At 33.8% G+C, this 23,957-nt stretch overlaps 3 protein-coding genes and 2 non-coding genes across 7 annotated transcripts; 2 read left to right on the forward strand and 3 right to left on the reverse strand.

The window, feature by feature from the left end:
• Positions 1 to 161: 161 nt before the first annotated feature.
• LOC114176905 (uncharacterized protein At4g08330, chloroplastic-like) lies at positions 162 to 1,119 on the reverse strand. Its single transcript, XM_028062100.2, has 2 exons — positions 891 to 1,119; positions 162 to 761 (listed from the first exon to the last, which is right to left on the reverse strand). The coding sequence occupies exons 1-2, from the start codon at positions 974 to 976 to the stop codon at positions 365 to 367; spliced, it is 483 nt and encodes a 160-aa protein (XP_027917901.1). The 5' UTR covers positions 977 to 1,119; the 3' UTR covers positions 162 to 364.
• Positions 1,120 to 1,886: 767 nt separating this feature from the next.
• On the reverse strand, positions 1,887 to 11,918 carry LOC114177922 (CBS domain-containing protein CBSCBSPB3-like). The gene is made up of 14 exons (XM_028063525.2): positions 11,655 to 11,918; positions 11,158 to 11,326; positions 10,938 to 11,070; positions 6,097 to 6,267; positions 4,696 to 4,771; positions 4,472 to 4,591; positions 3,982 to 4,048; positions 3,738 to 3,843; positions 3,597 to 3,655; positions 3,122 to 3,228; positions 2,923 to 3,035; positions 2,663 to 2,742; positions 2,484 to 2,573; positions 1,887 to 2,406 (listed from the first exon to the last, which is right to left on the reverse strand). Exons 1-14 carry the CDS (start codon positions 11,777 to 11,779, stop codon positions 2,233 to 2,235), a joined length of 1,590 nt encoding a protein of 529 aa, XP_027919326.1. The 5' UTR covers positions 11,780 to 11,918; the 3' UTR covers positions 1,887 to 2,232.
• Positions 11,919 to 18,085: 6,167 nt separating this feature from the next.
• On the forward strand, positions 18,086 to 22,336 carry LOC114178470 (filament-like plant protein). Of its 3 annotated transcripts, XM_028064393.2 has the most exons (6): positions 18,086 to 18,284; positions 18,395 to 18,446; positions 18,904 to 19,083; positions 19,744 to 19,948; positions 20,276 to 21,678; positions 21,873 to 22,336. In XM_028064393.2, the coding sequence occupies exons 3-6, from the start codon at positions 18,973 to 18,975 to the stop codon at positions 22,194 to 22,196; spliced, it is 2,043 nt and encodes a 680-aa protein (XP_027920194.1). In that variant the 5' UTR covers positions 18,086 to 18,284; positions 18,395 to 18,446; positions 18,904 to 18,972; the 3' UTR covers positions 22,197 to 22,336. The 3 variants fall into 3 exon arrangements, with proteins under 3 accessions (XP_027920194.1, XP_027920195.1, XP_027920196.1); XM_028064394.2 differs by lacking the exon at positions 18,395 to 18,446 and having other exon boundaries at positions 18,086 to 18,364; XM_028064395.2 differs by lacking the exon at positions 18,395 to 18,446.
• Positions 22,337 to 22,462: 126 nt separating this feature from the next.
• Positions 22,463 to 22,547, reverse strand: TRNAM-CAU (transfer RNA methionine (anticodon CAU)). The gene is given in 2 exon segments: positions 22,463 to 22,498; positions 22,510 to 22,547. It is a non-coding gene; the product is annotated as a tRNA-Met (tRNA).
• Positions 22,548 to 23,876: 1,329 nt separating this feature from the next.
• TRNAQ-UUG (transfer RNA glutamine (anticodon UUG)) lies at positions 23,877 to 23,948 on the forward strand. The gene has a single exon. It is a non-coding gene; the product is annotated as a tRNA-Gln (tRNA).
• The last annotated feature ends 9 nt before the right edge of the window (positions 23,949 to 23,957 follow it).

The following is a 23,957-nucleotide window of genomic DNA, read 5'->3' on the forward strand; positions in this document are numbered from 1 at the left end:
TACAGTATTCTATTCCTCAATTAAAAATGAAGATTACTACTGCATGCATTAACAAAAAAGGTGAAGGTAAAAATCCATTGCCGTTGTTCCACTTTGAGGTGTGTTTCCCTTTAGATTGTTCCAAATTCAAAATTGTAAAATAACAAGGAGATTATACAATATACAAAAAGCTAGGCAGAGTCCACAAGATTTATATGATCAACCAGGCACATTCTAGAAAATAAAGAATATTGACAAAATAACATGACACTAACGTTAATAAAAAAGTAGAGTACATTGATTCACCTCACAACAAAACACCACCGACCAACCCTATGCTTCAAAAGTAAACAAGAAACTGTATATGTCCCTGTTCCATACAGAATTAGAACACCACAGTAGAACATGCACTCTCGTACTTGGTCATGTCCTCTAACCTTTGAGTCGGTTCCTCGGAGAAGGAAGGTAACAAAGCGGTGAGTTTTATATCATAGATTCTGGAGTCATCAGAGATGCCATCCCAGGATTGGGATTGCGAGGGCAAAGTGTAGGCAAAGCCAAGGTGGCTGGCACAGTTGCGGCAAAGGAGCTTGGTTCTTTGTTGGCGCTTGGAGTTGAAAAAGGGTATCCAAAATGACCAGGGAAGTTGGTGGATCTGAGTGAACCTGCTCTCATCCACAGAGAAGAAGGAAATGATGCCTCTCTTTATGGACTTTGAATCTATGAGACCAGTGTTGCGGTTGCTGGAGTTCAAATTCAGCTCATAACCACACGAACCACAGCTACATACAAGACATGCAAAGGAAACACATCACACATGGTTGCATTTGAAAGCTCAAAATTTACACTGAACAACATTAAACCTAGGAATGATAAAATAGAGTGTTGGATTAGAGGACACGCTGAATCACCTGTAGTTCACATCTCTGATAATGGAGGATACTTGAAGTTGTTGACATTCAAATGATCCCTTGTGCATGTCGCCGTAAGGAATCATTGTTTGTGTGATCTAGTTGTGTGTGTGAGAGAGAGAAAGAGAGACAGAGAGAAGAGAGAGAGATATTGAGTTTATAGCAATGGACAAGGAAGAGTTTCAGATACAGATGGCACGACATGGTCCCTTTACATTGTAACGGTCACAAGAGATGGCAACAAAATATAATCATTTCAATATATAGTTCTGTATCTTGTGACACTCTCATCTGTACTGATAAGATTACACTTTTTTATTATTATTATTATTATTATTATTATTATTTACAGAAGGAAAATAGTAATTCCTATTTACTTTCAAAATAATACATTTTGAGCTGGTGGAATAAATAACGCATGAAGTCTGTAATTATCGTCTGGCAGAAAGGTTTGAATCACAAAATGGTTAAATCTGCTCTTGATCGATTTACTGTGCTGTCTAAAACGTTTATATGACATAATTGTAAAACTGTGTTAAACGCTGGCTTTGCCTTCCCTAAGAGCGTACATAATTATACTAATTATATTTAAAAAATAGTATGATGCGATACATATTTTTGAGAAACTATTCGTGAACTAAATAAAAAAACCTTTAATTGTAGCATTAACGAAATTCCCTGTTGAGCATAACAAGCAGTAACAAGAACTTAGCAACAAAATGTCAGAAGCTTGATGGTAGAACCAGGGAAGGTGTTAGCAGAGATTTCATGATGATGAAACCGGAAGTTCGTTCCAAGTATTATCTGAATTCGCATGAAATCATTACACAAATATTATACTTTGAATTAAAAATGTTTTAAATATTAATATGGGGTCAATTATTAAGGTCGTAAAATTAAATTAATCATTCATTTTATCAACTTTAGCATTAAAATAAATTTATGCAAAGATTTAAATATGTTCTATAATAATTCTATAAAATTAAGATAAATAACTCATTTGTAACTGCTCTTTATATTGGTGCAAAAAAGAAAACGTCTTTGACATTAATTATGCCAAGACATTACCTATACGTACGTATATATTCCCACCACGAAGGACGAGGAGTTGATGATTGCGATTACATCAGAGACAAAAAATACAAGTGGCTATGTTAACTAATCACCTTGGTTTCACCATGGGGGACTATCCCGAAAACAAAAAGACTCACGTCATTGGCCTATTTCAGTATCCAAGATTTAGATTTCCCTTAATTGTAATGAGCCTTTAAAAGGCAATAAGTGCTCTTCAACTCATACAGAGCGATTATTGCTTTTTTTGTCCCCCCAAACAGGCAATACATCAATGTTTGGAGTGCTTTAAGTACACTAACATGCCAACGCTTGCTATAGCAAGTGCACTTGCAAAAGTAACAGAGCTTACAGAAATAACACTGTTTTTCTGTATAGTAGCTGTACAAGGATTTGGACTTCTTGCTTTGGTTAAACTGCCAAAATCCAAATGCAACTTCAAAGCCTGAAATACAAAGAGGCTTTGTATTAGAAGCAAATTCAAATGTCAATGAAAAAGCTAGAAGAAGCAGATATCTTCACCTTCGCTCCTGCAGACCTAGCACAGCTGACAGCCGTACCAAGATCAGTATCAGTTGCAAGAACAATCTTATCGCCTTCATCGTCCTCATACTATAAAATGGAGGAAAAAGTCAGCGTGATAATGAACACATATCATACTCTCACAAAAGGCAGAGGAAACTTAGGAGCATGAAACACACCAAAATTGTAGGGCGTTCTCCATCATTAACATCAACTCTCTGCATGACTGTAGAAACTAGCTCATCTAGACGTTCAGTACCTAAAGAAAAAAACAACACATTCATTGTAAATTCTCATAAGAATCAGAGAGGTAGGCAAGATGATAAAGATTACATGGCCCGGGTTCAGATAAAAGTGTGCACTATGTTTGCGTCTAACATCAAAGACGGAAAAAAGGGACTATTAAAAGCTCAATATTTTACCAAATCAGTCAACTCACCACAGTTGAACCGATGCACGCGTCCTCTGAGATCCTCTAATTTGAAGGTAAATGAATTTACATAGCCTACAGATTGAGTTCCAGATTTTGCTGTATCAACCCCAGAAATGTCACTGGAATAGAACATGAAATAGGTCGTCAATTCATGGATCAGAACAAAAACAAACCTTTTGTTTAAACATCTACAAAACCAGACTACCTATGAGTATCGGAATCTTCTGGTGGCTCTAGATTAAGAGCTGAGTCCCAAAACTTTTGCATAATTGTATTTGCCATATCATTAACAGCTCCAGAGCTACTCTCAACCTACAAACAAAGTACATTTTAGTAATCAGAAATTGGTATCTGTATAACAGTATCAACTGTTAATGCAAAGACATACATGAATTTTACTACAGAATATGATAGACTTTCAACGTTACTAAAGGAGCACACGCCACCAGATATAAAAGTATTATGATTAGGAAGTCTAACCAGAACAACAGAACTAAATCTAAACAAGATTACCTAGGTACAACATTATGATTAGTTAGGGAGATAATAATCAAATATGATACATGGGATTCTCCCAAACAGATGGAAAATATAAATACATAACCTACACGCATACACACACCAATGCATATGAATGAACATCTCACAGAAGAATAATCAAACAGAAACATGAATTTTACCATGGAAATTGCAGCATGTGTTATCTGCAAAACATCCATGCAAGCAACAACATGTCCATCTGCAGAAACAAGAATAAATAGTCAGCAGAAGGTAAGAATTAATGAACTGCCTGCCTAAAAAATTAGAGAAGTAAAGATCACCTTTGTCTATCACAGGAAGATGTAAGAATTTCCCATCATGCATCATATGCAGTGCATCCAATATTGTTGTATCTACCGATGCACAATCTGGATTTGGAGTCATTACCTAAGTGAGAAAGGGAAAGAAGAAAATCTACTCAGTTCTGAATATCTAGCAAAAGTCGGAACTAAACAAAAGAATATTCCTTTCGAAATAACCATCTTTTTCCACTTAAGTGAATAAATAATGAAATGAAATAGCAACCTTTTCCACTAGAGTCAACTGAGGAGAAATATTTTGAGCCACAACACGCATTAGTATGTCCTTTGAACTGCATGAGATACACAGAGAACGTTTAGCATCTTACAATGATTAAGGTGCAAATTAGGAAGGATCCTATTAGTATCAGAGGAATGAGGCAGATAAGGTGGGAAGTAGGAGGTGTTGGAAAATCAGCATGGGGCAACCACGCTACCTCCTGTCCATGTGGCAAGATCGAGAGAGAAATCAAGCAAGGGGATTGCTACTTGTTAGAAGGTTATGCCCGAAAGTGAAAAAGAATAAAGGAGGTATATAGTGAGATGAGCAAGAATTGACTACGTTTTGAGGCCTCAGCAAGAGGAGAGGGATGAGGTGTTTTTATCATCCGTTATTCCTATTTTCTGTAATAAAATGCAAGGATCCTACCAGATAACAATATATTTTACAATTTAGAGTTCTTCTCTATGAAAAAAGTGTTCGTAAAAGATCTTACGTGAGTATCCCCTGAATCTTGGTTCCTGACAGAGACACAATAACGGCTGAATTAACGCGCAATTCCTGCATCTTCTTTGCAGCTACATAGACGGGATCAGCAGGTGATACTATAGCAACCCTAGAAACATAAAGCTACAGAACTTTGTAAAACAATTTTATCCATTTACACTATCATCTAGCAGCAATATATACAAAAACAAGAAAATATAATGTGAAAATTACTTTGTATTTTCATTCATTAGAGTTGACAGGGACGGTTTGAACATGCGCTCCCTCAATGTCTCTACCAAAGCACTAGCTGATAAATATGGTAGCAATTAAAGCAGAAAATTAGCATCATTACAAAATGAAGCAGAAATATTCAATATGGCCAATTCAAACACTTACATGTGGATAAAGCTAGGACTATGAGAAGCTAACAACAGATAACTCAAAAACACATGGTAATCACTCATCAGTTTGGTTCCCAAACATCTACAACTTAGCTTAATACCAACAATGAAACCCTTAAAAGCCAGCCACTAAAGTATCACATCCAAATATTACTAAGAACACATTGCACAGATCAGAACAAATAAAAGAGAAGTCTTCTCAGAGATAGACACCACATTTTTCGAACTCCTTCTAAATTAACACTTTTATTCTTAATATGACTATTTGATTATGACGTGAAAGAAATTGAGAAATAAAGGAGGATGAATAAATAAACAGAAGAATAAGAGAGCAAGAGGATAAGACAAACTATAGTACTCATAATTATGAATAGAAACTAAAATTGCTAATGGCATATATAATAAAAACAAAATATCCAGTTAAAGAGTAGGTAAAATATATAACATTTACAATATGATATATCAGAAGAACCCTTTTTGTGAGAGTGAGAAATGAATAACTATTGACCATTAAATATTATAATGAAAGGTCAAGATTAAAACATACAAGTTATGTGAGTTTCTTAAAATGTCATACTTCTTTATAAATATAAGGATAGATTGAGTTCCTCGAAAAGTAAATCTTTGTAAAGCCACTATCCTCAACAACTCTTAGTACATATTACATTTTATAGACCCAATCATTAAAAATAAAGCTCTCATCGAGTAGATCAAATCTGTAGATTCTAATAAAATTGTACAACTATTTTACAATTAATTAAATAAATTCCCTTTGAATTATGATATACTTTTGAGAAATATAAGCAAATGCTGACTACAAGATTACATAACTACAAATATCTGATTGATCTAAAGTTTGATCTGCCTGAGTTAATATCAAAATATTTAATGGTTTGATCAATAAAAATTAATATATACAAGGAGTTAAAATAAAAAATATCATCCAAGAGAAGAAAAAAAAAAATGAACAGATAGCAGCAACCATAGAGCACTTATTTCACTCATGTGGTAATTCCCTTCATATCTTGTTCTACAAACTATCTAACCCTGTGTCTCTAATTTTAGCCACAAAGATAAAAGTCTACAATATTTGTTCGCACAAACAGCCATTTCAGCTAATATGCCAAATAATAGATTTCATATTAAAAGAACATAAAACTTCTAAACTCAAGGATGGCAGATGCAGTATAAACATATGCACGGAAGTGGATGTAAAGAATTGTTAACCCACCATATGCAATGCTACCCCGGTGGCGCTCCACCCCTTCAACTGCGGCAGCAATGACACTGCTCTGCTCAGCAGCCTTCTCCATCCTGACTATTGCATCATAAAGACATCTGGTGATATCCAGTATGGCAATGACCTCACCATTTTCCACAACAGGGAGGTGCCTGAATTTACCTATCAGTTAAAATGAATAAATCATATCTCAATGGATTATTTTAAAGACTGACCAATTAGTACAAAATTTAAACAGTCAGATGATAGAAAGATATGGCCAAGTCATCATCAGGTATCAACCAGATAAAGATAAATAGCAATGGGAAAAAAGAGCTCCATAACAAAGAAGAAACTAATAGGGCCTTGATTGCAAAAAGGAAAAAAAAAATGTACAAGTTTTGTTGCAAATCAGACACATTTGTTGGGTTTGGAGGAAGACCACGCAATTCAACATAAGAAGAGAAACGCAATCCTCTTCATCAAGTCCTTCACTATCGTCATCCCAGACTAAGTCTCCTGATAATGAAGATTCCAGTTGGCCTATTGTCATTTGAAAAGTTAATCGCTCCATAGACAATCCTCATCCTATTCACTATTTTCTAAGCTATCATCATATGTCCACTTCCTAGTATTCTTTTGTCTCCTTTGTATCTTCCATTTCCATTCCTAAAAATGTTAAAGAGGCAATTGATCATCTTGGATGGTGACATAATGGTATATGGGACTAAGTTCCTCTTCCGTTGGACAAAAGGTTGTTGGTTGTTGTTGGGTTTATGGCATTAAAGTTGGGCCAAATGGTGAAGTTGGTCACCTCAAAGCTAGATTGATGACCAAAGGACATACTCGAACAATGGCCTTGATTACGGTGATATGTTTTCTCCCATAGCCAAAATGACCATTGTGTGTCTCTTCTTTGGCATGGCAGCTATACATCATTTGTCTCTCCATCAATTAGATATAAAAAAATGCTTTCTTTCATCATGATCTAGAAGAGGAGATTTACATGGAGCAACCTCTTTCGTTTCTCAAGAGGAGTTTGCCTAAGTTTGTAAGTTACATCGATTTTTCTATGGTCTCAAACAATCTCCTCGTGCTTGATTTGGAAAATTCAGTCATATTGTTCAAACTTTTGGAATGAAACTCATATATCAATCAGTTTTTTATTGTCATACATCGTCTGAAAAATGTGTTTACGTAATTGTGTATGTTGATGACATGGTTATCATAGAAAATGATGACACTAGAATCTCGCAACTAAAGGAACACTTATGTAATCACTCCTAGACCAAAGATCTTGGAAGTCTCAAATACTATCTTGGCATTGAAGTGGCTCAACCAAAGGGAGGCATTGAAGTTTCTCAAAGGAAATAAGCTTTAGATATCATTGAAAAAACATGCATGACCATGATTGACTATAGACCAATAGAGAGCTTTATGGATCCAAAAAAAAAAATTAATGACAGACCAAGGTGAACATCTCTCTAATCCAAATAAATATAGAAGACTTGTTTGGAAACTTCTTTATCTCACTATTACTAGACTTGGACTGTCTTTTACGGGTGTTTTAATCAACTTATGAAAAATCCTTGTATTGATCATTGGAATGCTATCTTTCACATCTTAAGATGCTTCAAAAAGGGTGTTTTAATCAACTTATGAAAAATCCTTGTATTGATCATTGGAATGCTATCTTTCACATCTTAAGATGCTTCAAAAAGGCTCTAGGGCAAGGTATGTTGTATTAAGATAAAGGGATTGCATATCGTGATGTTAATTAGGCAAGATCTCCTATGGATAGACACTCCACTACAGGGTATAATGTTCTCATCGAAGGAAACATTATTTCTTGGAAAAGCAAGAAACAAAATGTGATTACCTAATATAGTGTTGAAGCTGAAAATGGGACAATAGCGTCTCTTGCTCGCGAACTTGAATGGCTAAAACAATTTCTTCAAGAATTAAAATTATGAGATCCAACAAACGAAGATGTATTGTATAACCAAGTTGCTCTCCACATTGCTCCCAATCCAATGTTTCATGAGAAAATTAAACACATAGAATTTGACTATCATTTTATTTGAGAAAAGTTGTTAGAATAGGTACTTAATATAGGTAGTTGGCAATTGTATTGAAAAACTGCTATACGTTGTACCTATGAGTTGTTTACTTATTAGCGTTAGTTATCTACTTATTCTTGATGTAATTTTCTTTTATAAATAACAAAGATCAGCTAAGAGATGATCAATTTCTTAAGCTCTTTTTCTCATATTTTCAGTCTTATGTAAGGTAAAAGAAGAAAGGAACATTCCTAAGATCATAGGATTGAGCTCAAGTCATCAATGGTTCAACAACAATAATAATAGAAGATCTATCTCTCAAATATGTCTCTAAAAACAAAGGTCCAAGTGATAGGATGTCAAATTATTACAATATTTTTATTTCACTATATAAAGCTATTCTCCCAGGAAAAGAAACTTGAAATGAACTAGACATGTTTATAGGAAAGAGAAGACGTGGTTCCTACAACAAGTGACAAAAAACATGATAAAACCCTCCACGTGATCCTCCAAAATTAAACCAGTCCCCAAATTAGTCCCTCAGCGATTTAAAATGCCCATATTAGTCCTCCAAATATTTTGTCACCAAATTAGTCCTTCATATTTAATTTTTCAATATATTTATTAGTCCCTACAAAATCTAACATGTCACTATATTTGTCCTTATAATGGACTAAAGTAGTGATGAAAAGAATCTTTGGGGGACTAATTTGGTGACCGAACTTTGTAAGGACTAATGAAGTGATACAGGGTACACAGAACAGCAGACATGAACCCACAGAAAAGAGTATCTTTTCCAGGATATGTCCGGTATGGAGATAAACGCACTAAAGAAGTGCATCCCTTCTTGACCATCTAAATCATTAGAGATGTATGTGTATTTTCTTGAAATTATTAGTAAGTCTGTCAGTTACATTGTAACTGATCTGTCCATTGTGACTGGCTGTAAATCACCACTGAATTAGCAGTCAGTAGCCTATAAATGTATACTCTCCACTATTCAGTTAGCAATGAATAAGTTAATCATTTTCAGCATGTGCCTCAATCCTTCTCTTCTCGTGTTTTCTCTTTCTGCTCACTTTCTAACATGGAATCACATGCTTCTAACTCTTAATCCAGCCATGGTTCCCCACATGGAACAATTTGTAATCCTGAAACATGTTCTTCTACTACTTTCACACACCAGATCAGCCTCAAGCTTAATATACACAAAAATGTTCCTAGGATCAACGAATTAAGGGAATTATACAAGGTTACAAGCTTCATCGATTCCTTGTAAATCCTACAATTCCTCCATACTATCTTACCAAACAAAAAGAGGGATATTGCTGTTGTCAACCTAGTGTATTCATGGTGGGAACTGCAAGATTCATTGCTCTTCACCTGGCTACTATCGACTCTATCTGATTTCAGGAGTAGTTCACTGTGTTCATTCATGACAGGTACAAATAAAATTCATAAATTCTTCAACTCACAAATGAATGCTAGATCCAGCAAACTTCATTCTGCACTGAAATCTATCACCAAGGGAGATCTTGTACAATGGTGGAGTATGTATAAGTATTTAGCTCACATCCAAGCTTGATGTGCTTCAGTGCTTCTTTTTATTGATGACAGTGCCAGGCTGTGACCTCTTGAAGCCGTTTTTCAGGGTCTACAAGAAGAGTATAGTGCTCTTGCTGCAATCATTCAATATCATGCAGAACCATGTGATATTCTAGAGAAACTCAAGAAAGACCCTCTTGTTGAGCCTCTCTCATCTAATCTTGCACAAGTCACTTCCAAGCCCCAATTAAGATCAGTAAGTACACACAAGATCAAGCATAAGAAAACCAGTCAATCATCCACAATTCTCTTGTGCTTCATGCAGAAGCCACAATGGCTGTAATGGTTGCTCACACAGCCACAAAGGTCACTCCTGGGACCATTCCTCAGTTCAATGTAAGATCGGTTCTGACACCAATATCTGTTGTCACAGGAATGCAAATCTTCATCCACCTACCTGGACATGGCCTAACCAATTGCCAGCACCCTCGGGAAATGGTGGTAGGAATACACCACTGACATGGTCAGGAGTTGGGACTTTCGTAGTTGTTGACTGGGAACTGGTCTGGTTCATACTCCTTACAGTGGCCCAGGTCATTTCTCTGCCTGTCTCCAGATTCTTCTCAAGTCAATAGGAAACTTTTACAGGCAGTAAACTCAGCCTACACTGCCAATTATGCATCTGTTACGGACAGTCATCTTCATAGTGGCTACTAGGTACCAGTGGTATCTGGATTCTGGTGCAACCGATCATGTAACAAACTTACCAACCAACTTCATGACAGCTCAGCTGGCTAACTAATAATACCAAGAGAATATCCTATATCCCTGATATAAATTAAAAGACAACTTCTCCCAATTGCAGGAATGAAATCACTATATCTACTTATAATTTTCTGCGAACATTGTCACAAGTCACAAATCCTTTTATCACGTACCATTCTTGTTCAATTGCATAGCAATTGCAATATAAATTCAAAACAACTGATCTATTATTGCAAGTTGATTAGCTCGTATCCTGGTTGAATAAAGCAATGCATCCTAGCTCCAACGTAACCAGACTTCTTCAGACATACCAAACCGCCGCAGAAAAAGTGTTCCACAAAATGTATTTAAAGTAACCGGGATCAGCAGAAGAACAATTGTCATTGTATCATCCATTTTCTTGAGGAATGAGCCCAAACAACCAAGTTCAGGAATACCAAAAATTCAATAGTAACACTGACATTAACAGTAGATGACACAAACCTTGGACCATCTTCTGAAGAGCTTCCAAGGCTAGTGAATCAGATGTCACAAAAATCGGACTCCTAGTCATTACTTTTGAAACCATAGTCTGCTCAGGCCGTAAACCCTCAGCTATAACTCTCGTAGCAATGTCCTGCACAAGACACAAACTTGTGAGACTTCACAATCACACACACGCACACACTCCAACAAAAAAACAACAAAAAGCAGAAACAGAAACCTTGTCAGTCATGATTCCAGATAGCAAAGCATTAGAATCAGTCAGCAAAACAGCATCCACACGCCGAGCCGCCATTCTCCGGCACGCTTCAAAAACCGTGGTTCCTTCAGATATAGTGAGGGCTTTCGATAGCCGGAGCTTTCTAACTGTCCTTTCTCCCCCATCAAACCTACACAATTCAATTCAATCAAAAACCACATTTAAACCAAAACACTCATTCAATTCAACGACAACCCACCTACACACCCCTTAAAAAGCTTTCGTTTCTTTTCAAGTAACCGCATCTTGTCAGGGGAAATCATACTTTAAACAAACAAACAATCGTAGGACCAAAACCTAAATCTATTAACTCTAAAATAAATAAAACGGCTTAGCTGGATTGATACGGATCGGTTCATCGTTGAAAAGAGAAAATCATAAACCAATTCGAATAGCAGAGGATGAAAAGATTAAATCAAAGAATAAAGAAGAGAATAAGAAGAAGAAGAACAAGTTACTCTTGTGGTGGCGGAGAAGAAGGTTTGCTGGGAGGTTCGCTAAGGTTTCCGTTTTCGATCTTCTTGGACAATGAGGGAGCGCGTTTATGAGGGCCACCGTTTCTTCTCGTTATGTGGCCACTCATTTTCGGAGACAGAGGTGACGTTTGGGTTCTTCTTCTTCTCCTTCTCCCTCTGTCACCACCGCCCCTGTTTCCGTCTCTGTTTCTGCAACCTTTCTTCTCCTCTTCCTTCGCTCAAAAATGCTTTTTTTTTAAAAAAAAAAGAACCAAGAAGTGAATAAAAGGACATGATTTGGATTTTGTTTTTACTGTAAAAATAGAACAAATTTTGATCGGGAGTTGTGGTTTGTATGTGTCCACTTGTCTCTAGTTTTATTTTTTAAGGAAAAGAAGGTCTTTTCTTGGAAAGCACTTTTTTTTTCTTCATGTATTAACTATTAACCCTAATCAAGATCTTAGCATTCTACACGATAATATTTTACAAGATTATAACTTTTAATCACCTTTATCACATTTAATTTGAATTAAATTATATAAAATTTGAAGTAAGTGGATTAAGTTAGTTATTAATTTAAAAGACATTAAAAACTCAAATTCAAGGCTATATTTCAAGAAAAATATTGAAATGTATTAGGTATATCCAAAGTTAAATTCATCAGAAACTAACAAAAAAAAAAAAAACTTAACCATGATGAATTTAAAAATAAAATATTGATTTGTTGGAAAGTCTGGTGAGATTTTTATTTGTGTAACTAACTACCTTCCATGTTTATGTCCTTGAGTAGGTGCATTTACTTTTCTACCATAACTTCTTTCTCGTTAAGTTTTCATAGATAGAACGTTAAAAAGTACCTAACATTGTTTTTACTTGACAGTGTGAATTTACGGAGAATAATTGTGTTCTTGAATGTATCATTAAGTATGTGTTTTTAATAATTGTGTCTCATTTCCTTTCTCAAGTGATGATTATGCTATTTAGATGAAAGCTCTTTCTTTTCAGAGTATAAATAAATGTGTCTTGTGTGTAAAGTAAGCACAATATTTTAGTTTTTGTTTGACTTTGGTGTAGGATTGAGGTTTTTTTTTAATAATTTTCTAAATATGATTTTTTTTATTTCAACGTGATATTTATATTATTTGAGACATTCAATGAATTCTGATGTGAATTCAGAAATGGTGGTAAAATGTTAAATGATGCAAAAGTTCTAGGTGGTTCTTTGTTTAGAATATTTTTAATTATTTTTTAGTTACTATAATTTTTAAAATATACTAATGTTAATATAATAAAAAATAATGTATTTTGAAGTATTAAAATTAATATATTTTGAAAACATATTAAATAGATAGCACTAAAAACTCTTAAGAAAATATAAATTTTAAATTTGATTCTCAATACAACACGACAAAACCCATTTATATCCATATAAATAAATTAATAAATAGTTATAATTATATCGACAAAAAAACACATTAAGATCACAAAAGAAAAAAAAAACAATATTCCCTTTTACGCGATAAGCGGATTCACACAATGAATTGTCGTAGAGTGTTTGATATAATTTTTATATAATTATAATATTTTCTAATATTTAAAATCTCCACCCTTGTAATTTTAAAATATCACAACATATTTTCTAACCACATAAGACACTGACATCACTCTCAACCCAAAATCTTAAGGTAATGGGTTTATGGGTCTTGATTCTTATATAGTGCTCTACTTTCTCATTTCTGGTCAATGTGGGACTTAGACTCATAATTGGATTCCTAACAATTAACTGCTTTCTCTGTAAATTTGAACTCAAGAAAGACGAAGATAAAGAAATTTCCCTAATTGCAAAATTTCCCCTAAATTGAAAGATTAACATAAATTAGTCACCTATACAGTACACGTAACACACCCTATTACAAATCATGCTGCCTGTACAATGTTCCGTTAATGATTTAAACGGCGTTACAGAAAACGACCAAATAAAACACGAATTGCGAAAATGAGGACCATTCTAAACATTCGGTAAAAATGAGGACCATTTTAAACATTGTGTGAAAATGAGAACCATCCGCAACAAACACTACGAAAATGAAGACCAAAAAGGTATTTAAGCCTTTCTTTTATTTATTCTCTAACTTCTAGTAATTTCTCTCATGTAAAATTCTCCTTAAAACCTTTTTTTTATTTCTACCTTTTTTCTTGTCATATATAATTTTGTTTCTTTCCTTTTGTTTTACTATTCCTCTCTATATTTAAACAATAAAAAGTTGGTACCAAATTCCTTTTTATAAAACACTGAAACAGGTGCACCATTCAATCACTTAAACAATAAAAAAAGTTTAAAAATACATTTGAGATCAATTTTGGGACAAAGCATGAACTCGAAACAAGAATTTCTATCACTTCAACCTTTTTCGATAACAGTGCCTATAAATTAACTTGTATCCTTTGATAGTTGATTTTTTATGAATGCTTTGAACATGGTTATGCATTATGCGAATAATGGAGATTCAGCTTATGCATAGACACGACACAGAATAAAAGTTTTGGTCAAATTTAAGGTAGAAAACGAGGAAAAGGATAAAGAAATTAGAGTCGGACAAACGGCAACAACCCATGCATGCATCTGCAAACCTCCATATGCTGACATTGAGATCATGTTTTGGCATACACTAACACTGTAAATTGGTGTTGGCTTTTAGAAATCGAGATTCACTGGATCACACCGTCACAATTTTCTTAGTGTTCAATAAAATAATTCAAAACCATGTGTTTTCATTGATTCACAAACTTTCAATATACATAATAAATAGTGAGAATTCAAGGGTAAGGGTAAGTTTAGGATTAAAATAAAAAATTTGAGTATAAATATCTATCGTTTTAATATTTTTGGTTGAATATGGTGTCGATTTCTTATATATCATATTTTATCATTGTTGTATTTTCTCTTCGATGATCTTTCTTTGAGATCCATCAGAATTATAAATTTAATTCATTTTGGTAACTGATTTAGATGAGTATAATATGATTTTTATATCAAAAGACTTGTTGATTAATGGTTTCGACAAATGTGTCATCTTATGTGAACGATAATACAAGTATGAAGTACTCGTGTTAACTCGAAGGATATTTTTGAAAATTTAAATGTGAGTCTAAGAGGATTTTAATTAAAAACTGTGTTAATAGATTAGACTCATATATCATTGATATATTTTTTTTCTTTTGATCCTCTTTCAAAAAATTCATCAATACATGAATAAAATATTTAGAAGGTGAATTTAAGATAAAGGGTTGAAAATTTTGATGAAATTAATGCATAATTTTTAACTAAAAGTAATGATCTTGTATTTGTTATAGAGAATAAAATGATGTCTCAATATGTCATATTGATCATGTGGATCGTAATATTAAAAAGAAGATTTGCAATACATATTTTCTCCATCATCACTGATGAAACAATTATTTTAAATAGGTGCATTTGTTAAATTTAGGTTCATTTTGAAATGAGATTTTTTGAGGAGAAATTATATTTTATTCCAAAAAATAACAAAAGGCATGTATGAGAAGATATTTCACTTCATAATGAGTTTCTCCTAAGTACTTGTTATGCAAATTTAAAGTGCCTAATGAAAGCAAATATTTCCTTTTGAGGTTTATAAAAGAATGTTACGTTCACATTGGGTTTCACTCAAAATAATTAAAACATGAAACATGATTTGTGTTCAAATTAAAACTACTTTAAATCATTTTCATTTTTCACATTGAAACCAAACATAAACCTTCAATGTGTTGAATGTGACATTTTGAACTTTTCCAAAAAAATCATTGCTTTCATGCAATTGACTTCAAATTCTCTATAATTATCTCACAACTATTCTTAGAAAGACAAATAATCAGGGTATTTGTAAATAAACCAATTTGGTGAGAAAAAAAATTGAAATAACACTTAAAGTTTAGCATTTTTGTAATGTGTGTGAACTTTCTTAGTTTTGATTGAAAAGCAAAAAGTTGATCATTTTCACATTCTTATTATATTCTAATACATTGCAAGCTTCATATGTGATATGTCAAGACCAAATACTGATAGATCGAGAATAATGAGTTATCAGTTCTAAACATGTTAACATAGTTACGTTTAAACACATTCACTTAATCAAGTACATTATCAATAATCAAAAATTAATATTGACAAGTCAACTAAATATCTTGGTTAAGGTTGTAATCTCAGTTTACACCTATAATGAAGGTTATTGGATGATTGAGCCACAATTAGGTTTACTAAAAGATAAAGACCTAAATAAAGAATTTGTAAGATAGTTGAAACCCTTTTTAATAGCATTTATAAAATAACTTAAAGAAACTAGAAGTAAAAATGTGATCATTTGACGCATAACCTAAAATACAATTAAGTTTATACATACCTTTCATTACTACCCAATTTGCTACTTGGAAACTCATCAAGTGTAAGCTCATTCATAACCCCTTAGACCATCTTGTTGGTATTGCTACTGTTTTCCTTTTGGAACTTTATCAACAATTGTATAAAAAAACGAGAATATGATTAGCTAGACAGCTTAACGATTAAACAAATCTAAATCTCATGTGGCTGTTTGTTTGTTTTTTTCAATTTCTCATGATAATTAATTACCTTTTTTTTCTTGAAATCTCGCAAGAAAAAAAAGTCTAAATAAATTTTACGATTTTATATTCTATAATTTATACTCAATTTTTGTGATTCACGATTTTTTTTATGCGTCAGTGATCTCTTATGTATAAAATTTACTATTGTATATCATAAAAAAAACTTTTAAATGATTTTGAACATTACAATTGTTCCTTTTCTAAAAAAACTTCAAAAATTTATAACCAAATTACTTTGTTAGTATAATGATGCTAACAAATTTGTCATTGACAAGTGTTGTTGTCAATTACAGACAGCTAAAACTGTTGCTAATGCATTCTTTATTGAGGAAACTTTTGCCTTGATTAAGTGAAAAACATAATTGTAAAAGTTCTTATCGTAAATAAACAGTACACAAGTTAAACGCGGTTGAAAAAAGTTAATATAATTGGCTCAAATAAATTAAAGGGTCATGTATGTTTTTGTCCTTCAAGTTTCAATGAATTTTGGAATTAGTTTCTTTTCAAAACTTTATACTAATTTAGTCATTTATCTTTATAAATGCGTGAATTTAAACCTTACAAAATTTTGTTAAGTTTATTTGACATTTTAAACGTGTTTTATGATGGATTTTGAATTAACATTGAAGTGAAAATGTCTTAAATAATGTTAATAATTCAAATACTATCATGAAATATGCTTAAAATGTCAGATAAACTTAACACAATTTGGTTAAAAAGACTAAATTCACATATTTTTAAAGATGAATGACTAAATTGATAATTTTTTTTAAAAATGATTAATTTCAAATTTCACCGAAAGAGAAAAACATATTTAATCTTGAATTAAATATGTTTGGGTAAATTAAATAACTACAAAAATAGCAATTTGCACTGTTTAATGCGAAACATGGTAAAGCGTATGTATACTATAAATAACAACTCTGGTTGTGAAAAGTGAGAAAATTTAATTCAACTATTAGCTTAAATTAAGGAGAACAATCTTGGAGAGTTTTACCAAATTTGATACAAATATGTTGACGATTAAGAAGTATTATCGAGAACTACGTGTCTAGTAACATATCAACAACATAATAATCATTTTAATTTAATGCATCATTGATATAAAAACAATGCAGTTATTTTCAATAATATGTCCATTTATTGTTTAATAAATTGGACGGTGGAATATCGTATTAACGTAGCAGAAGCATTGGAAGAAATACGAACAATACATTTAAATAACAATATTCGTCAAATTCCAACACATGATTGGACAATACATCCCCAAAGTCAAACAAGTTAGGCCTGTGGAGTCATTCGTAATTTGACTTTTTTTAATATACAGAAATTTACAATATACTATATTTAAAAAAAAAAAACACACACATGACATAACAATCAAAATGATTTTTTTGAAAAACGTAATAAAATCTATTTTAATCGTGAAATAAAAGAAGTTAAAAAATGTAGCTGTCAAGAAGAAGAAGAAGGAAACACAGTGATGTTTGCGTGGAAAGTACAGTGAGTAACATAGTATGGATGAAACAGAGGACAAAAACATAAACAGTAACAAAAATCGAATCAGATTTTGTAGAGAGAATGAAGGACCAATGAGCGGGAATAACGCGCCCCTCGTTTGAAAAACACATAAAACACGCACAACTTCATCACATCTAATAATTACCACCAAATCTTGGACAAAGTAAACAACACAACACAACAAAAAAGATTAAAATTAAAAAAACTAGGATTGCATTGCATAACAATTTTCTTCATTTTTCTTCTACTCTCTCTCTCTCTCTTCACATGGTCTTCCCCACCCCTCTCTCTCTCTCTCTCTCTTTCATTATTTCTTTTTTTTTTTTAAAGTTTTGGTTTTTATGTGTGACAAAGAAACGTGTTGGATAATATATCTGAATCTTCGCATGATGTTCCTTGAGCCATGAAAAATTCCTCTGACATTCCTCTCCGATCTCCATAGCCTGTCTTTCCACACACTGGAAGTAGTGGAAGGTACTATATCCCATTCATGTCCCTGTCAATTGGGTGCTTATCGTACTTCTTGTGGAGCAATATCGTGAGAGATAATTCAAGTGGGTCAATCACCGCTTCTTATTTTGCAGATTTTTTTATTCTCAATGTTGGATTCAATGGCGTCAATTTGAGTAGTCCTTGGTAGGTGACTGTCAGAGGAGTTGTTACTATTTCCAGTTGAGAGCAATATCCATGAAAACGAGATGAAATTAAACGAAAAGAAAAACAAAAATCGTTTTTTTTTTTTTTTGTTTATTTTACTTTTGACGTTTCGGAGTGATCCCTTTCAAGCCTCCATTCAAAGCGCTAAGCTTTTATGGAAAGTTTTTCAATAAAAGTTGGGAATGGAGGTAGATGGGTTTGGGTGGGAAGTGAATTCTAAGCAAAGCTCATAACTAACCACTTCTCTTCTGTTCTGTTTCATACTCGATTCTGGTTTCACTCTCCTATTTTTGTTTCCCTTGTGCTGGGGATTTCGCTTGCAGAATGCAGATTTTGATAGCTTCCTCATTGGTGTCATTGTCATATACCAATTGAGTCTTGTTTCCCTGATCAAGTTTTGAGTTTTTTTGCGTTGTGTTGTGTAATGGTGTTGTAGGTGGGTCATTGTTTTTGAGAGAATAACGGAGGCGGTGCTAGTTGCTGCTTTCTGCTTATACAATCGTAGATGGACCGGAGGAGTTGGCTTTGGCGCAGGAAGTCATCGGAGAAAAGTCCCGGTGAAACGGAGAGTTCTGGTTCAATCTCATCTCTTTCAGAAAGGTTCTCTGATGATCAGGTGGGCATTGGAACGGAACTGGTATTCGTGTGTTTAAACTTTTGATTTCTGAGATGATTGGTTATGTGCTTTTTCGGGTAACTTTTTCTCACACGGTTTCATCCTATTCAAGATGCTTCATATTCTAATTTCGTCATGATCCTTGAAATATCAGAGAAATGTGACTGATATGGCTGCAATTGCAGTCACGGATCATTTTTTAAAACCTCCTATTTCTTTATATCTTTGACACTTCAATCTTGACCAGCTTTGATTGTTGTTTGGCGGTGAAACAAATTATCTGGGTTGTGACCATTTCTTAAGTTAAAATCATACTCCTTGTTAAAGGAGATCAAGGCTTGATTAATAAAAAACAGCGTACCATTTCGAAAAGAAATCATGATTTATTGCAAAGGTTTGGTGGAGTCAATTATGCAAGAATCTGAACTGATAACACCAGCTGTTCATACTGTGAGATAGCTTGTAATGTGTAGTCAAGATGAAAAGAATGGTTATTGCTTGTTTGATCTCAGGTTTTAAATGGACTCATTCCTTTTATAATCATGATGGACTTTGTGTTTAATTATTCCCTTTTCAAGTGTGAGAACTCTGCTTCTTCGGATTATTGTGAAGTTGGAAAATTGGTATGAGGAATCTGATTCTTCTTCCTATGTTGAATAGGTATATACAACACAAGCTGCTTTATCACCTGAAGTCACGTCTAAGTCTGCATCAAATGACGACATTAGTACCCCAAAAATGAGTAAAGAAGAGGTTACGGATGTAAAGATTCTTACAGACAAATTAGCTGCTGCTCTGCTGAATATTAGTGCCAAAGAAGACTTGGTAAAACAGCATGCCAAAGTTGCAGAAGAAGCTGTATCAGGTATTTATTGTTTGGCCCTTACCATGCATGTTCAATGGAAATAGTGCTACCTCAGATATTTATTATCACAAAGAAATGGGTTGGGCGTTCGACCACAAAGATACTTTAAGGTGATTAAAAAGAAAAATTCTTGATGAAGTTTTCTCTCTGAAAGATTTTATTCATCAATGTCGTTCTTGTGCACCAATAAATTAGAACAGTCTGGTGGTCGTTATGACTAACACAACCTTAATGGGAATCCAAATTATTTGAAAAGTTTGTTTTTTACCGGCCAGAAAATCTATGTTTATTGAATAAAAGGTTTTGATTGGCTTCTCATCTTTTAAGGCTGGGAGAAGGCTGAAAATGAAGTGTCATCTTTAAAACAACAGCTTGATGCTACGAGGCAGAAGAACTCAATTCTGGAAGACAGAGTTGGTCATCTTGATGGTGCACTCAAAGAGTGTCTGAGGCAGCTTCGACAAGCTAGAGAAGTGCAAGAGCAAAAGATTGTTGAAGCTGTCGTGAATAGTTGTCGTGAGTGGGAATTCAAGAAATCTGAACTTGAGGGAAAAGTTGCTGATCTTGAAGCTCAACTTCAATCAGCTAAAGCAGATTCTGCTGCATCAATTCGTTTTGATCTTCAGCAGAGGCTAGAGGCTGTGCAGAAAGAGAATTCAAGTCTTAAACATGAGCTGCAATCTCGACTGGAGGAACTAGAACTGAGGATAGTTGAGAGGAATTTGAGTTCTCAAGCAGCTGAGACGGCTAGCAAGCAACATTTGGAGAGTGTGAAGAAGGTTGCGAAGCTTGAGACTGAGTGCCGTAGACTGAAAGCAATGACTCGTAAAACATTTTCTGTCAATGATCACAGGTCCGTGACTGCATCTTCAGTTTGTGTTGAGTCTTTCACAGATAGCATGTCGGATAGTGGAGAGAGGTTACTAGCAGTTCAAACTGATTTGCGAAAGTTAGGTGGATGGGAGATGAATGAATATGAGCCAAGTCGTTTTGATTCGTGCTCGTCTTCTTTAGTTATGGAAATTGATCAACTTAAGAAGGAAAAGACTAATGGAAAAAATCACATGGTCCCTTCAACTGAGATCAATCTCATGGATGATTTCCTTGAGATGGAAAGGCTTGCTGCATTTCCAGAGAATGTTAGGGAAGGAGTTGCATCAGATCAATCTAATGTTGATCAGGCTACTATGGAAGCTGAAGTGGAAGCTTTGATTCAAAAGAATGTTGAATTGGAGAAGAAGCTGGTGAAAATGGAATGTGAAATGGAAGCTATGATTCAGAAGAATTCTGAATTGGAGAAGAAGCTGGAGAAAATGGAAGCAGGGAAAGTTGAGGTAGAGATGGTTTTGACCAAGTACCATACGCAGCTTGAGACATCAGAGAGTCAGATTAGGGAAGCAGAGTTGAAGGTAGCAGAGTTTCAAACTCAGTTAGCTCTTGCAAAAAGATCAAACCAAGAAGCATGCGAAGAACTGAAAGAAACAAAAGCAAAGAAGGAGATAGTGGAGTCTACCCTCAAACTTACTCAAACTGAAGTCGAAAAACTGATTTCAAAAATCTGTTCTTTGGAGGCAGAGATTCAGAAGGAACGAGCTTTGTCTGCTGAGAATTCAATCAAACGTGGAAAATTGGAGGAGGAGCTTTTGAAAATGAAACAAGAAGCTCACGTTCAGCAAGACACCGAGATAAAGCAGAGGGAAGTCGTTAATCACAATTTGAAGTTAAAACAGGTCAGTATGCTAAAACTTATCAGGGAACTTGATTTTTTAAGCCTTCTTTAATGTGTTTGTTGAAACTTGCAAGCTAATATTCTGGCGTTAATTTTTTGATGATGGAATTCATCAAAGTGAAATATCCCTAAACATGATTAAGAAAATCTTGCATCATGTGTTTTGATTTGAAGAACTTGGCATGGTGTGTGCAGGAAAAGGAACTTGCTTTGGCTGCTGGTAGATTTGCTGAGTGTCAGAAGACCATTGCATCACTTGGACAGCAGTTGAAAAGCCTTGCAACTTTGGAAGACTTTCTACTTGATTCTGACAACCCTGTGGAGTCAACCTTTGAAGTCACAAAAAGTCCCCAAAATGGTGATCAGTTGAAACTACCTCGTAATGATTTGAGCATACCCAAAAGAGATTCTGAGTCACCCATTTCATTAAACTCATCAGTTACCAATGAGAAAATCCGAAATGGATTTAGTAAGTTCATCCCTAAAAGCAAGAGTGTAAGCAAAAGAGGAAGTCACTGAGAAAAAAAAAATGGAGAGAAAGTATACATGATAAGGATAAGGTTGAATTGTAAATTTGGGTTATTCATTTTGTCTCATGGATTCAACTATGAATCCATAGCAAAAATAGCAATACATAAAGTCCAAATTTTAAAACGTTTTCTTTTGTAGTTATGGTTGACCCATGCCTCTTTATATTTAGACTAGAATGACAACTTGGTACCCCGTGTTGAAATCTTTCAAATAACTTAATGTTGAAACCAAACATAAAAGAAAAAAGTAATTTTTGGGGTGAGAGAGGCTCGAACTCTCGACCTCAGGATTACTCTTAAGCTATGAGACCTACGCGCTAGCCAACTGCGCCACCACCCCTTTGTTGATCCTAAATGATTTCATCTGTTAATATATCGACTCATTGGAAACTTAAGCAAAAGAAAGTTTTAATTAAGAGTGTGTTTGTATTTAGTTGGTGACATTGAGTCTGTTTTAAATTCAGTGTGAAAGTGGCATTGTTGATAAGAATTGATGGGATGGAGAATTAAATTGGGTATGGATCCTAATTATTTGCATTGAATGATGAAGAGAAAAAGAGAGTTCAGATGGTGTAAGATGAAAAGAAGAGGAACGAAAGAGAAATAAAGAGCAATGAGGCTCCTACACTACTCATACCCCACACACGTGAGTGATCACAAGTTATTGTTGCATTGCACTCATCAATCAGATCATGCTCTTCACACTCCCCCCCTCAGAGGGGCCATTGTTTGCAAACTAACTTCTTCCGACTCTCTTTTCGATATTTAAAGTACGTGTTTAAACCTAAACTGCTACTACAATAATGATAACCTAAACTTAAAAGATTTATAAATATAGTAATGTATTAAAATTGTGGGTTAAACTATGGTGGTGTGAAATCCACAACTAAAGATCTTCTTTTTTTTTGGGTTAAATATGTTTTTTGTCACTTAATTTTTAATTAATTTTAAAATTAGTGAATTTAGAAATTTTAGACCAATTTAGTTATTCATCTTTTGAAATACGTGGATTTAGTCTTTTTAATCAAATTTGTTAAGTTTATTTAATGTTTCGTATACATTTCAGGATTGTATTTGAGTTGTTTACATTATTTGATACATGTTTATTTCAATGCTAAGTCAAATATTATTATGAAACGCGCTTGATATGTTAAATAAACTTAACAATTTGATTAAAAGGACTAAATACACATATTTAGAAAGGTGAAAGACTAGATTGGTTGAAAGTTTCAATACGGACTAATTTCAAAATTCACCAAAAATTAAAGGACCAAAAACATATTTAATTCTTCTTCCTTTTCAAAGATTTGAAATGTTTACGATTCTAAGCATAATCTCAATTTTAACTACTTTCATCTGATTAAACTAAAAATTCATTCAGAAAACTCAAGATCTCAATTCACAAATTTTGAAAATAAAGCAAAAAGGACTTTCTCTTCACAGATATGTTTTGACGAAGTTTCTACAAGTCACGCTATATTAGTAAATACATGAACTATATTTAATTTAATATAAATGTTAGAGCGAATTTAACATTACTTTAATATAGTCACTAACTGAATTTGATTCATTTTAGTTTTACACGTACAGAGGTAAAGAAAATATTTTTAAGCTGAAGGCAAGGTTATATATTTAAAATCAAAATAAATCAGTTAAAGATCACAACAAGGGTTCTATGGTGTAGTGGTTAGCACTCTGGACTTTGAATCCAGCGACCTGGGTTCGACTCCCGGTAGGACCTTCTTGTTTT

This window comes from Vigna unguiculata, chromosome 3 (genome assembly GCF_037176805.1).
Source record: "Vigna unguiculata cultivar grain cowpea cultivar isolate G323 ecotype 2 chromosome 3, ASM3717680v1, whole genome shotgun sequence".
Taxonomy (NCBI): domain Eukaryota; kingdom Viridiplantae; phylum Streptophyta; class Magnoliopsida; order Fabales; family Fabaceae; genus Vigna; species Vigna unguiculata.

What these genes read in the sequence shown, in the direction of transcription:
- LOC114176905 (XM_028062100.2), bottom strand. Translation starts at nt 976, where the DNA reads ATGATTCCTTACGGCGACATGCACAAGGGATCATTTGAATGTCAACAA. An exon ending in ATCAGAGATGTGAACTACAG is followed by an intron (nt 762 to 890) that starts GTGATTCAGCGT and finishes TCTTGTATGTAG; the next exon opens with CTGTGGTTCGTGTGGTTATG.
- LOC114177922 (XM_028063525.2), bottom strand. Translation starts at nt 11,779, where the DNA reads ATGAGTGGCCACATAACGAGAAGAAACGGTGGCCCTCATAAACGCGCT. An exon ending in TCTTCAGAAGATGGTCCAAG is followed by an intron (nt 6,268 to 10,937) that starts GTTTGTGTCATC and finishes TTTAACTGATAG; the next exon opens with GTAAATTCAGGCACCTCCCT. An exon ending in AGTTGACTCTAGTGGAAAAG is followed by an intron (nt 3,844 to 3,981) that starts GTTGCTATTTCA and finishes TTTCTCACTTAG; the next exon opens with GTAATGACTCCAAATCCAGA.
- LOC114178470 (XM_028064394.2), top strand. Translation starts at nt 18,973, where the DNA reads ATGGACCGGAGGAGTTGGCTTTGGCGCAGGAAGTCATCGGAGAAAAGT. An exon ending in AAAGGTTCTCTGATGATCAG is followed by an intron (nt 19,084 to 19,743) that starts GTGGGCATTGGA and finishes TATGTTGAATAG; the next exon opens with GTATATACAACACAAGCTGC. An exon ending in TGCAGAAGAAGCTGTATCAG is followed by an intron (nt 19,949 to 20,275) that starts GTATTTATTGTT and finishes TCATCTTTTAAG; the next exon opens with GCTGGGAGAAGGCTGAAAAT.